This window comes from Somniosus microcephalus, unplaced genomic scaffold, assembly GCF_052327205.1.
Source record: "Somniosus microcephalus isolate GS21.2 unplaced genomic scaffold, FLI_Smic_1.0 scaffold25, whole genome shotgun sequence".
Taxonomy (NCBI): domain Eukaryota; kingdom Metazoa; phylum Chordata; class Chondrichthyes; order Squaliformes; family Somniosidae; genus Somniosus; species Somniosus microcephalus.
Window position 1 is genome coordinate 1,331,940 of NW_028225212.1, and position 13,197 is coordinate 1,345,136.

The 13,197-nt window shown below is 46.9% G+C and overlaps 1 protein-coding gene across 1 annotated transcript in view; it reads right to left on the reverse strand.

Annotated features, from left to right (window-relative positions):
* LOC147083901 (uncharacterized) overlaps window positions 1-13,197 on the reverse strand; it is a 45,158-nt gene that overhangs the window by 18,008 nt on the left and 13,953 nt on the right. The window contains exon 4 of the mRNA XM_085980065.1: window positions 2,576-2,732. Within this exon, the coding sequence (XP_085836191.1) occupies window positions 2,576-2,732 (157 nt within the window). The remainder of the gene's footprint in view (window positions 1-2,575; window positions 2,733-13,197) is intronic.

Here is a 13,197-nt window from a genome sequence, read left to right on the forward strand (position 1 = left end):
CTCCGACATACAACCCCTCGAGCCTGCCCCACCATACGGCCCCTCGAGCCTGCCCTGCCATACGGCCCCTCGAGCCTGCCCTGCCATACGACCCCTCGAGCCTGCCCTGCCATACGGCCCCTCAAGCCTGCCCTGCCATACGGCCCCTCGAGCCTGCCCTGCCATACGGCCCCTCGAGCCTGCCCTGCCATACGGCCCCTCAAGCCTGCCCTGCCATACGGCCCCTCGAGCCTGCCCTGCCATACGGCCCCTCGAGCCTGCTCCGCCATACGGCCCCTCAAGCCTGCCCTGCCATACGGCCCCTCGAGCCTGCTCCGCCATACGGCCCCTCGAGCCTGCCCTGCCATACGGCCCCTCGAGCCTGCCCTGCCATACGGCCCCTCGAGCCTGCTCCGCCATTCAATAAGATCATGGCTGAACTTCGACCTCAACACTTTCCCGCCCGATCTCCATACTCCTTCCCTAGAGTCCAAAAATCTATTGCTCGCAGCCTTGAATATACTCAATGACTCAGCATCCACAGCCCTTTGGGGTGGAGAATGCCAAAGATTCACAACCAGTCCATGTCGAGCCTCCTCCTGTCTTTCCTCATCTAAACCTATCAGCATAACCCTGTATTCCCTTCTCCCTCATATGCTTGTCTAGCCTCCCCTTAAATGCATCTATACTATTCGCCTCAACCACTCCCTGTGGTAGCGAGTTCCACATTCTCACCACTCTCTGGGTAAAGAAGTTTCTGCTGAATTCCCTATTGGATTTCTTGGTGACTATCTTATATTAATGGCCTCTAGTTATGCTCTTCCCCACAAGTGGAAACATTCTCTCCGGATCCACTCTATCAAAACCTCTCATAATTTTAAAGACCTCTATTAGGTCACCCCTCAGCCTTCTCTTTTCAAGAGAAAAGAGACCCAGCCTGTTCATCCTTTCCTGACCTCGCATTCTTGCAAATCTTTTTTGCACCCTCTCCAGTGCCTCAGTGCCTTTTTATAATATGGCAACCAGAATTGTAGGCCGTACTCCGTGTGGCCTAACCAAGGTTTGATACAAGTTTAGCATAACTTCTCTACTTTTCAATTCTATCCCTCTAGAAATAAACCCTAGTGCTTGTTTTTTTATGGCCTTATTAACCTGTGTCACTACTTTTAGTGATTTTTGTATTTGTACTCCCAGATCCCTTTGTTCCTCTACCCCATTTAGATTCTTATTTTCCAAGTAATAAGTGACCTCTTTATTTTTCTTACCAACATCTAACACTTCACATTTATCTGTGTTGAACTTCATTTGTCAATTATTTGCCCATTCTGCAAGTTTATTAATATCCTCCTGTAATTTGCTGCAGTCCTCCTCAGTATTGACTATTCCCCCAATTTGGCACCATCTGTAAATTTAGAAATTGTGTTTTGATTCCAAAGTCTAAATCGTTAATATAAATTGTGAACAGTGGTCCCAGCACTGATCCTTGTGGGACACCACTTCCCACCTTCTGCCACTCTGAATAGCTACTCTTTACTCCCACTCTCTGCTTTCTGTCCTGAAGCCAGCCAGCTGTCCATTCTGCTACTTGTCCCCTGACTCTGCATTCTCTGACCTTATTCATTAGTCTATTATGTGGTACCTTATTGAAAGCCTTTTGAAAATCTAGATAAATTACATCTACTGTATTACCCTTGTCTACTCTCTCTGTTACCTCTTCAAAGAATTCAATGAGGTTGGTCAAGCAAGACTTTCCCTTTTGAAATCCATGCTGACTAGTCATTATTATATTTTTCGTTTCTAGATGGTCTTCTATTTTCTTCTTTAGTAGGGATTCCATTATTTGTCCTACCACCGATGTTACGTTGACTGGTCTATAATTCCCTGGACATGTTCTATCTGCCTTCTTAAATATAGGTATTACGTTAGCTATCCGCAGTCCTCTGGCACTATACCTTTTTCTAACGAATTATTAAATATGTGTAGCAATGCCTCTGCTAACTCTTCCCTAGATTCTTTTAAAATGCGCGGATTTAATCCGTCTGGACCAGGGGTTTTATCCTCTTTGAGTTTGATTAGTTTATTTAATATTTCTCCTCTTTTTATTTTTTTTTTGTGGAACAGTTGTTGGAAATAACTGGAGAAAAGGAATTGGTTAGAATTCGAACTGATTGCTTTGGTTAGCTGCCGGGCTGCCGGCCCACTTTACATTATTGCATAAAGTCAGAATGAACCTGGAGAGGAAAATAAGATGCGCTGGAGTAGAATTTCACCCTGGGTGTGAAACTGGCATCGCCGGTCAGCCGCCCGTTATTGAAACCTCCCGACGTTCATTGGCAATCAATATTGTGCGTTTTCTACAACGGGCGGTCGATCTGTGATGCCAAATTTGCGCCCGGACTCCGAGTTGAAAATCTACCCCTCCCCCCCGCCGCCACCCCCGGTTTCCAACTTCGAATGATAAGCACGATGTTTGCTTGTAGTTCACGGGATCTGTGAATAGACGGAATGCCCTCTCATGTAGTTCTCACGCAGTGTCTTTTGTACGGCTATGACCCAGATGCACTTTTCCCCGTTCCCACTGTAAACTGCGTCTTACCCTCCTTCAGGTTCAATGCCCTCGCAGCCCGTGACTCCTTCAGCACCTCCTTGACAAAGATTCCTTCCTTCCCTCCACCAACCACGCTGAATCCAGTCGCCCCGGCTTCAGCCTCAGTCTCCACAATTAATTCCACCATCTCGGACATCTTGAGTTCCTGATGAGAGAAAGATTGCACGGATTAGCCGTGGGCACTGGTGGTGCCCCACTCCACATTGCTCCTGTTGCTCCTGGGGGTCCAAGGCAGCTGAGCTGCTCAGTGCCGACCTCAGCGTCTCACTCTCTCACAAGCTGTTAGAGGGGGAAAAACCCACTGGGAATGGTAGCATGGTGGTTATGTTACTAGACTAGTAATCAAAGAAGCTTGGGCTAATGGTGCAAGTAGATATGAGTTCAAATCCCCCCATGGCCCCTGGGGAATTTAAATTCAGTTAATTACATTTTTAAAATAAATCTGGAATAAAAACCAAGTATCTGTAATGGTGACCCTGAAACTACCAGATTTTTGTAAAAACCCATCTGGTTCAATAATTTCCTTTCGGGAAGGAAATCTGCTGCCCTTACCCGGTCTGGCCGATACGTGACTCCAGACCCACAGCAATGTGGTTGACTCTTAACTGCCAGCGTACAAAAGTAGCGAAGTTATGCTGAACCTTTATAAAGCACTGGTTAGGCCACAAGTGCCCACGGCTAATCCGTGCTATCTTTCTCTCATCAGGAACTCAAGATGTCCGAGATGGTGGAATTAATTGTGGAGACCGAGGCTGAGGCCGGGGCGACTGGATTCAGCGTGGTTGGTGGAGGGAAGGAAGGAATCTTTGGAGTATTGTGTCCAGTTCTGGTCACCACACTTTAGGAAGGATGTGAAGGCCCTTGAGAGGGTGCGGAGGAGATTTACCAGAATGGTTCCAGGAATGGGGGATCTTAGCTACAAGGACAGGTTGGAGAAGCTGGATTTGTTTTCATTAGAGCAAAGGAGGTTGAGGGGTGATTTGATAGAGGTGTACAAGATTATGACGGGTTTGGATAGGCTAGACAGGGAAAGGCTGTTCCCACTGGTTGATGGTACAAGGACTAGGGGACACAGATTTAAGGTTCTGGGCAAGAGATACGGGGGGGATGTGAGGAAAAACTTTTTTACGCAGCGAGTGGTGAGGACCTGGAACTCGCTGCTGACGGAAGTGGTGGAAGCGGAGGCACTCAATGTTTTCAAGGGGAGACTGGATAGGCACTTGAGGGAAATAAACTTGCAGGGCTACGGGGATGGAGCGGGGGAATGGAACTGACTGGATCGCTCTACAGAGAGCCGGCACGGACTCGATGGGCCGAATGGCCTCCTTCTGTGCCGTTATCACTCTATGACTTCGAGGTAAACTAATTGAACCTTTGAAAATCTCATGAAGGCGATTGACAAAAGTGACCCGGGCAATTACATAGGAGCAGGAGTAGGCCATTCGGCCCCTCGAGCCTGCTCCGCCATTCAATGCGATCATGGCTGATCATCCAAATTCAGTACCCTGTCCCTGCCTTCTCCCCATATCCCTCGATCCCTTTAGCCTTAAGAAATACATCCTTCTTGAATATATTTAATGAATTGGTCTCAACTGCCTTCTGTGGTAGAGAATTCCACAGGTTCACCACTCTCTGGGTGAAGAAATTCCTCCTCATCTCTGTCCTAAATGGCTTACCCCTTATCCTTAGACTGTGACCACTGGTTCTGGACTCCCCCGCCATCGGGAACATCCTTCCTGCATCTAGTCTGTCTAGTCCTGTTAGAATTTTCGAGTTTCAATGAGATCCCCTCTCATTCTTCTAAACTCTAGCGAGTATAAGCCCAATCGACCCAATCTCTCCTCATACGTCATTCCTGCCATCCCAGGTATCAGCCTGGTGAATCTTCGCTGAACTCCTTCCATGGCAAGAACATCCTTCCTCAGATAAGGCGACCAAAACTGCACACAATACTCAAGATATGGTCTCACCAAGGCCCTGTACAACTGCAGCAAGACATCCTTGTTCCTGTACTCAAACCCTCTCACTACGAAGGCCAACATACCATTTGCCTTCTTAACCGCCTGCTGCACCTGCATGCTTACCTTCAGCGACTGGTGCACAAGGACACCCAGGTCTCGTTGCACGTCCCCTTCTCCCAATCTATTGCCATTCAAATAATAATCTGCCTTCCTGTTTTTGCCACCAAAGTGGATAACCTCACATTTATCCACGTTATATTGCATCTGCCATGCTTCTGCCCAATCACCCAACCTGTCCAAATCATCCTGGAGTTTCTCGGCATCCTCCTCACAGCACACACGCCCACCCAGCTTTGTGTCGTCTGCAAATTTGGAGATATTACATCTAGTTCCCTTGTCTAGATCATTAATATATATTGTGAATAGCTGGGGTCCTAGGACCGATCCCTGCGGTACCCCACTAATCACTGCCTGCTACTCGGAAAAAGACCCATTCATTCCAACTCTTTGCTTTCTGTCTGCCAACCAGTTCTCTATCCAAGTCAATACCTTGCCCCCAATCCCATGTGCCTTAACTTTACACGCTAATCTCTTATGCGGGACCTTATCGAAGGCCTTCTGAAAGTCCAAATACACCACATCCACTGGCTCTTCCTTATCTATTTTACCAGTTACATCCTCAGAAAATTGCACTAGATTAGTCAAGCACGATTTACCTTTTGTAAATCTGTGTTGACTTTGTCTGATCCTGTCACTGTTTTCCAAGTGCTCTGCTATTACATCTTTTATAATGGACTCTAGCATTTTCCCCACTACCGATGTCAGGCTTACCGGTCTATAATTCCTCGTTTTCTCTCTACCACCTTTTTTGAATAGTGGGGTAACATTAGCTACCCTCCAATCAATGGGAACTGTTCCAGATTCCATCGAATGTTGGAAGATGATCAGCAATGCATCTACTATTTCTAGGGCCACTTCCTTAAGTACCCTAGGATGTGGATTATCAGGCCCTGGGGATTTATCGGCCTTCAATCCCATCAATTTCCCTAACACCATTTCCCTACAAATACTGATTTATTTCAGTTCCTCCCTTTCATCAGACCCTATGTTCCCCGACATCACTAGGAGGTTATTTGTGTCCTCCTTTGTGAAGACAGAACCGAAATATGTATTTAATTGGTCTGCCATTTCTTTGTTCCCCATTATAAATTCCCCTGATTCTGACTGCAAGGGACCTGCGCTTGACTTCACCAATCTTTTTCTCTTCACATATCTATAAAAGCTTTAACAGTCAGTTTTTATGTTGCCGGCAAGCTTACTCTCATATTCTATTTTCCCCTTCTTAATTAATCCCTTTGTCCTCCTTTGTTGAATCCTAAACTGCTCCCAATCCTTAGGTTTACTGCTTTTTCTGGCCAATTTATATGTCCTCTCCTTGGATCTTATGCTATCCCTAATTTCCTTTGTTAGCCACGGTTGAGTTACCTTTTTTGTTTTATTTTTATGCCAATTAGTTTCGGGTGGCGAATAGTTCAATACCCAGGGGGGAAATGTTAAAAGTGAGGGCGTTAAGGCTAAGAGGAGGAGTCGGGGGAACTTTCGTAACAAAAGAGTAATTGAGTCATGAAATAAGTGGAAGGACATTGAAGTGGACAGTGTCATGGGGTCAAGCAGGGGCATGGGAATACCATCACCTCCAAGTTCCCCTCCAAGTCACACACCATCCTGACTTAAGAACATAAGAACATAAGAAATAGGAGCAGGAGTAGGCCAATCGGCCCCTCGAGCCTGCTCCACCATTCAATAAGATCATGGCTGATCTGATCCTAACCTCAAATCTACTATCACTCCACATCCCTCCCGAACCCATGTGATCTCCTGGGAGAGGCGAAAAACCAGATAAAAAACCCAGTGGCCAATTTGGGAGAAAAAAATCTGGGAAATTCCTCTCCGACCCATCTAGGCGATCGAAACTCGTCCAGGAGATCACTGTCCCTATATTTTCTACAGTACTTACCTTCTGTAAAAGGTGATCTCCACCCCAGCCAGGAACAGGATTAGAACCACCTCCTGAAATCTAACACATAATTAGAACACAAGAAGTAGGAGCAGAACCAGGCTACACGGCCCCTGGGCCCGCTCCGTTACCCACAGGGCCATGACCGTTCCGAACCTAGACTCATGTCCAATTTCCTGCCCGCTCCCCGTAACCCCTAATTCCCTTTACTTCTAAGAAACTGTCTATTTCTGTTTTAAATTTATTTAATGATGTAGCTTTCACAGCTTTCTGGGGCAGCAAATTCCACAGACCTACTACCCTCTGAGTGAAGAAGTTTCTCCTCATCTCAGTTTTGAAAGAGCAGCCCCTTATTCTAAGATTATGCCCCCTAGTTCTAGTTTCACCCATCATTGGGAACATCCTCACCACATCCACCCGATCAAGCCCCTTCACAATCTTATATGTTTCAATAAGATCGCCTCTCATTCTTCTGAACTCCAATGAGTAGAGTCCCAATCTACTCAACCTCTCCTCATATGTCCACCCCCTCATCCCCGGGATTAACCGAGTGACTTTGTACTGACTCGAGAGCAAGTATGTCTTTTCTTAAGTATGGACACCAAAACTGTATGCAGTATTCCAGGTGCGGTCTCACCAATACCTTGTACAACTGCAACAATACCTCCCTGTTTTTATATTCTATCCCCCTAGCAATAAAAGCCAACATTCCATTGGCCTTCTTGATCACTTGCTGCACCTGCATACTAACTTTTTGAGTTTCGTGCACCAGGACCCCCAGATCCCTTTGTACTACAGTACTTTCCAGTTTCTTGCCACTAAGATAATAACTTGCTCTATGATTTTTCCTGCCAAAGTGCCATATATCGGCCATTGCTTCATTGTCGCTGGGTCAAAATCCTGGAACTCCCTCCCTAACAGCACCTGGGAGTACCTTCACCACACGGACTGCAGAGGTTCAAGAAGACGGCTCACCACCACCTTCTCAAGGGCAACTAGGGATGTGCAATAAATGTTGGCCTTGCTGGTGACACCTGTATCCCAAGAATGAATTACAAAAAAGGAGATAATTAGATGTGTTTCTGAGGCAATTCGGGATTAAAGGGTCTGGTGAGAAGGTGGATAAGTGGTGTTGAATGATTTGGTGGGTGGGTGGGTAGGTGGGATTGAGGGATATGGTGGGTAGGTGGGGTTACCATAGAATCATAGAATGGTTACAGAACAGAAGGAGGCCATTCGGCCCATCGAGCCCGTGCCGGCTCTCTGCAAGAGCACTTCAGCTAGTCCCACTCTCCCGCCCTTTCCCCGTAGCCCTGCAATTTTTTTTCCTTCAGGTACTTATCCAATTCCCTTTTGAAAGCCATGATTGAGTCGGCCTCCACCACCCTTTCAGGCAGTGCATTCCAGATCCTAATCACTCGCTGCGTAAAACAGATTTTCCTCATGTCGCCTTTGGTTCTTCTGCCATTCACCTTGAATCTGTGTCCACTGGTTCTCGACCCTTCCGCCAATGGGAGCAGTTTCTCTCTATCTACTCTGTCCAGACCCCTCATGATTTTGAACACCTCGATCAAATCTCCTCTCAACCTTCTCTGCTCCAAGGAGAACAACCCCAGCTTCTCCAGTCTATCCACGTAACTGAAGTCCCTCATCCCTGGTACCATTCTGGTCAATCTCCCCTTAACCTTCTCTGCTCCAAGGAGAACAATCCCAGCTTCTCCAGTCTATCCATGTAACTGAAGTCCCTCATCCCTGGTACCATTCTGGTCAATCTCCCCTTAACCTTCTCTGCTCCAAGGAGAACAACCCCAGCTTCTCCAGTCTATCCACGTAACTGAAGTCCCTCATTCCTGGAATCATTCTCGTAAATCTTTTCTGCACCCTCTCTAAGGCCTTCACATGCTTTCTAAAGTGCGGTGCCCAGAATTGGACACAGTACTCCAGATGAGGCCGAAACACTGTTTTATAAAGGTTTATCATAATTTCCACGCTTTTGTATACCTCCAATCACGGAGCCCAGGATCCCGTAAGATTTTTTAACTGCTTTCTCAACCTGCCCTGCCACCTTCAATGACTTGTGCACATATACCCCGAGGACTCTCTGTTCATGCACCCACTTTAGGATTGTACCCTTTAGTTTATATTTCCTCTCTTCATTCTTTCTACCAAAATTTATCACCTCACACTTTTTTGCGTTAAATTTCATCTGCCACGTGTCCACCCATTCCACCAGCCTGTCTATGTCTTCCTGAAGTCTATCACTATCCTCCTCACTGTTCACTATACTTTCAAGTTTTGTGTCATCTGCAAATTTTGAAATTGTGCCCTGTACACCCACGTCCAAGTCATTAATATATATCAAGAAAAGCAGTGGTCCTAGAACCGACCCCTGGGGAACACCACTGTATACCTTCCTCCAGTCCGAAAAACAAACTTTCAGCACTACTCTCTGTTTCCTGTCACTAAGCCAGTTCCGTATCCATGCTGCCACTGTCCCTTTTATTCCATGGGCTTCAACTTTGCTGGCAAGCCTATTATGTGGCACTTTGTCAAACGCCCTTTGGAAATCTATGTACACTACGTCAACCGCATTGCCCTCATCAACCCTCTCTGTTACCTCATCAAAAAACTCGATCAAGTTGGTTAAACATGATTTGCCTTTAACAAATCCATGCTTGCTTTCCTTAATTAATCCACACTTGTCCAAGTGACTGTTAATTTTGTCCCTGATTATTGTTTCTAAAAGCTTCCCACTACCAAGGTTAAACTGACTGGCCTGTAGTTGCTGCGTTTTTCTTTACACCCTTTATTGAGCAAGGGTTTACCATTTGTAATTCTCCAGTCCTCTGGCACCACCCCCATTTCTAAAGAGGATTGGAAGATTATGGCCAGTACCTCCGTGATTTCCACCTTTACTATCCCCTAGGATGCATCCCATCCGGCCCTGGTGACTGATCTACTTCAAGTACAGGCAGCCTTTCTGTTGTGTATGTACCTTTAAGAGAATAACTGGTCTCAGACTGCAGTACCGGCAGTGACCACCCCTGTATAAAAGGCGCTATTGAGCCTCTGTGTTTTTAGTTTCACTATTGACTTCCACCAGTAAAGACTTACTTTGTTCACTCCTGCTGTCCGTGTCTCAATTATTCACGGACGTAACACTGGCGCCGAGTAAGAAACGAACTTACCTGCAACTCGGCAGCACCTCAGACGACGTTATTGAAGGTCGAAGCCAGAAGAAAGAAAAAAAAAATAAAATCCAAAGAAACTCGAGAAACGGGCGTCGACCGTGGGCAACCGCCCTCCAAATCGTCGGATTGGAAACTTGCAGGAGAGACTGTCCAGAGCCAGGCTTGGTTCCTCGGTCTGTGGTTTCCCAGCTAATCGGGCTGGTGGCAGGTAGTGCACTGATCCTTCCTGGGCTGCGGCGGGCTGAAGCTCGATCGGGTGGCTTTTCAATGGGGCCGGGCAGTGAGTCGGGAAGCAAAGAGAGAGAGAGAGGGTGGAGCACACAAGGCGCGGCCGGTGCTTCGGAGCCGGGCAGCGTTCGGACCTCAGAAGAGGGAGGGAAGTGTCCCAGAGGGTCCGCTCCACGACGGGAAAATAATAAAAGAAAAAAAAATCAATATTAAACGCGCAAGAAACCGTGGAAAGCAACGCTAACAACAGCGGGGAAGAAGGCAAAGCGCGGGAGGCGCCATTTTGTTAAATCGGGGAAGAAGGCAAAGCGCGGGAGGCGCCATTTTAGATTTGCAAGATGCCGAAGACTGGCTGTATCACTGCTTTTGATAATACAATAGAGGACTGGACCACGTATGTGGAAAGAGTCGAGGTATATTTCGAGGCAAACGAAATAGCCGAGGGGAAAAAGGCATCGATATTGCTAAACTTAATGGGCGCTAGAACGTACGGCCTATTGCGGGACCTGATTACTCCAGCCAAACCGAAGGCGAAGAGTTTTAATGAAATTGTTGCTGTCCTGCAGGAACACTTAAACCCTGCACTGCTGTTGATAGCAGAAAGATTTAAATTCCACAGGAGAACTCAGCACAAAGATGAGAGAAATGCTGAGTATCTTACAGAACTACGTAAGCTATCAAAGCACTGCCAGTTCGGAGCAGGACTGGCAGATACCCTACGGGACAAATTTGTCTGTGGACTCCTGAGTGAAGGAACACAGAAGAAGTTACTCTCAGAGAAAGAGCTGACGCTAGATAAGGCTTTCAGCGTGGCAGTATCGTATGAAGCAGCAGCCAGGGGAGCTGCAGAAATTCAACAAAAACCACAGGAATACGGCACCCACGAAATGACACGGGGATTTGCAAAATGTTATCGCTGCGGCAGAACTAACCATGACCAGAAGGACTGCTGGTCCAAAGATAAAATATGCAGGCAATGCGGGAAGATGGGACACATTGCACGAGTTTGCAGGTCTGGGAAGAAGACCAGTGACAGCAAAAAGGCTACTAAGGAACCGTACAAGAAAGTACAAAAGATAGCGGACAGTAGTTCCGAAGACCAGATGAGCGATAGTGAATCCGGGAACAGGAGACTAAGCTGTCTCAAACTTCACAATGTAATCGCAAAAGAGGATCACCGAACCATTTGGGTCACCCTCACGATAGCAGGGTCCCAAGTTAAAATGGAATTGGATACAGGATCAGCGCTAACCGTCATGAATCGACGAGACTACGAGTGGCTATTTTCACACATAACCTTGAGAGAGACATCCATCGTCTTGACGACGTATACGGGGCAAAAAGTATACCCCAGAGGAAAAATAAGGGTGCCTGTCGAATACAACGGCAAGAAAATACAGAAATTGTATCTCTACATACTGCCAAATGGTGGACCACCGTTATTGGGATGGGAATGGATCAGGAAGATAAACTTAGATTGGCACTCCATTCATGCAATGACGGTGGACGGTAAAAAGATGAAGACGTCACTCCTGGACGATTGTCAACAATCTTAGCTAACGCCAAAGAGGTATTTCAACAAGAACTGGGCACGCTTAAAGGCGTAACCGCCTCGATAAAAATAGAAGAGAATGCAGTTCCCAAGTTTTTCAAAGCAAGACCGGTACCATATGCAATTCGCCCAGCCGTCGAGGCAGAGCTGGAGAATCTGGAGAAGGCGGGCGTGTTGTCTAAGGTCGACTGGAGCGAGTGGGCGACACCCATCGTTCCTGTCATAAAGAAAACGTTAAGCAATAAGTCCGGGGAGCCAAGGAAGATTCGCATCTGTGGGGATTTCAAGGTGACGGTGAACCCGGTCCTTCACACAGTACAATATCCTCTTCCAAGGATAGAAGACATATGCGCCTCACTGTCTGGAGGGAAGCGTTTTACAAAAATTGACCTAGCACAAGCATATTTGCAGATGGAGGTTGAAGAGTCCTCTAGGAAGTATCTCACGATAAACACTCACAAAGGTCTTTACCAGTATCATCGATTGGTATTCGGAGTAGCATCGGCTCCGGCGATATGGCAAAGAGCGATGGAACAAGCCCTGCAAGGGATTCCGGGGACTCAGTGTTACTTGGACGACATCCTTGTAACAGGTGAAGATGACAGTGAACACCTTAACAACCTAGAACAGGTGCTCACTAGACTACGGGAACATGGGCTGCGAGCCAACCGCCCCAAGTGCGAATTTTTTAAGAAACAGATATCGTATTGTGGCCACGTGATTGATGAAGAGGGGTTACATAAGTCCCCTGACAAAATTGAAGCGGTTGTTAAGGCCCCAGCGCCTGAAAATGTGTCGCAACTGAGGTCGTTCCTCGGATTGGTGAATTACTATCATAAGTTTTTGCCGAATTTGTCGACAATTCTGCACCCACTGAACGCCCTGCTACGAACGGGGGTAGCATGGAAATGGAGCGATGATTGTAAGCGTGCTTTTCAGAAGAGTAAGGACTTAATCACTTCAAAGGAAGTATTGGCTCACTACAACTCAGCACTGCAAATCAGGCTGGTGTGTGATGCGTTTCCCTACGGCATTGGGGCGGTACTGTCACATAAATTCCTTGATGGTTTAGAGAGGCCGATAGCTTTTGCATCACGCTCGTTAATTCTGCCGAGCGTAACTACGCCCAGATTGACAGAGAGGCCCTCAGCCTAGTGTGGGGGGTGAAGAAGTTCAATCACTACCTGCACGGTCAAAAATTTACTCTACTAACCGATCATCAACCTCTTGTCTCCATTTTCAACCCTCAGAAGGGCATACCGATAATGACAGCGCAACGGCTGCAGAGATGGTCCCTTTTCCTAGGGGCACACCAATATGACATCAAGTACAAAGGAAATAAACAGCATGGAAATGCTGATGGATTGTCACGTCTACCGTTGCCGACGGTGGAAGAAGAAGACCTTGCAGTGGATCCAATGGAGTTATTCCACTCGACCATAGTCGAATGTCTCCCTGTGACGAATGCAAACATAGAAAAGGAAACACGGAATGACCCGACACTATCATGGGTCTATGATTTAACGGTGAAGGGATGGCCAGCACATGGTGAACCACTGCTGCCAGCATTCTCGCCGAGAAGAGAACAGCTGTCAGTGTGCAGGGGAACCTTGATGTGTGGATTCAGAGTAGTAATTCCACCTATGTTGACGGATAGAGTG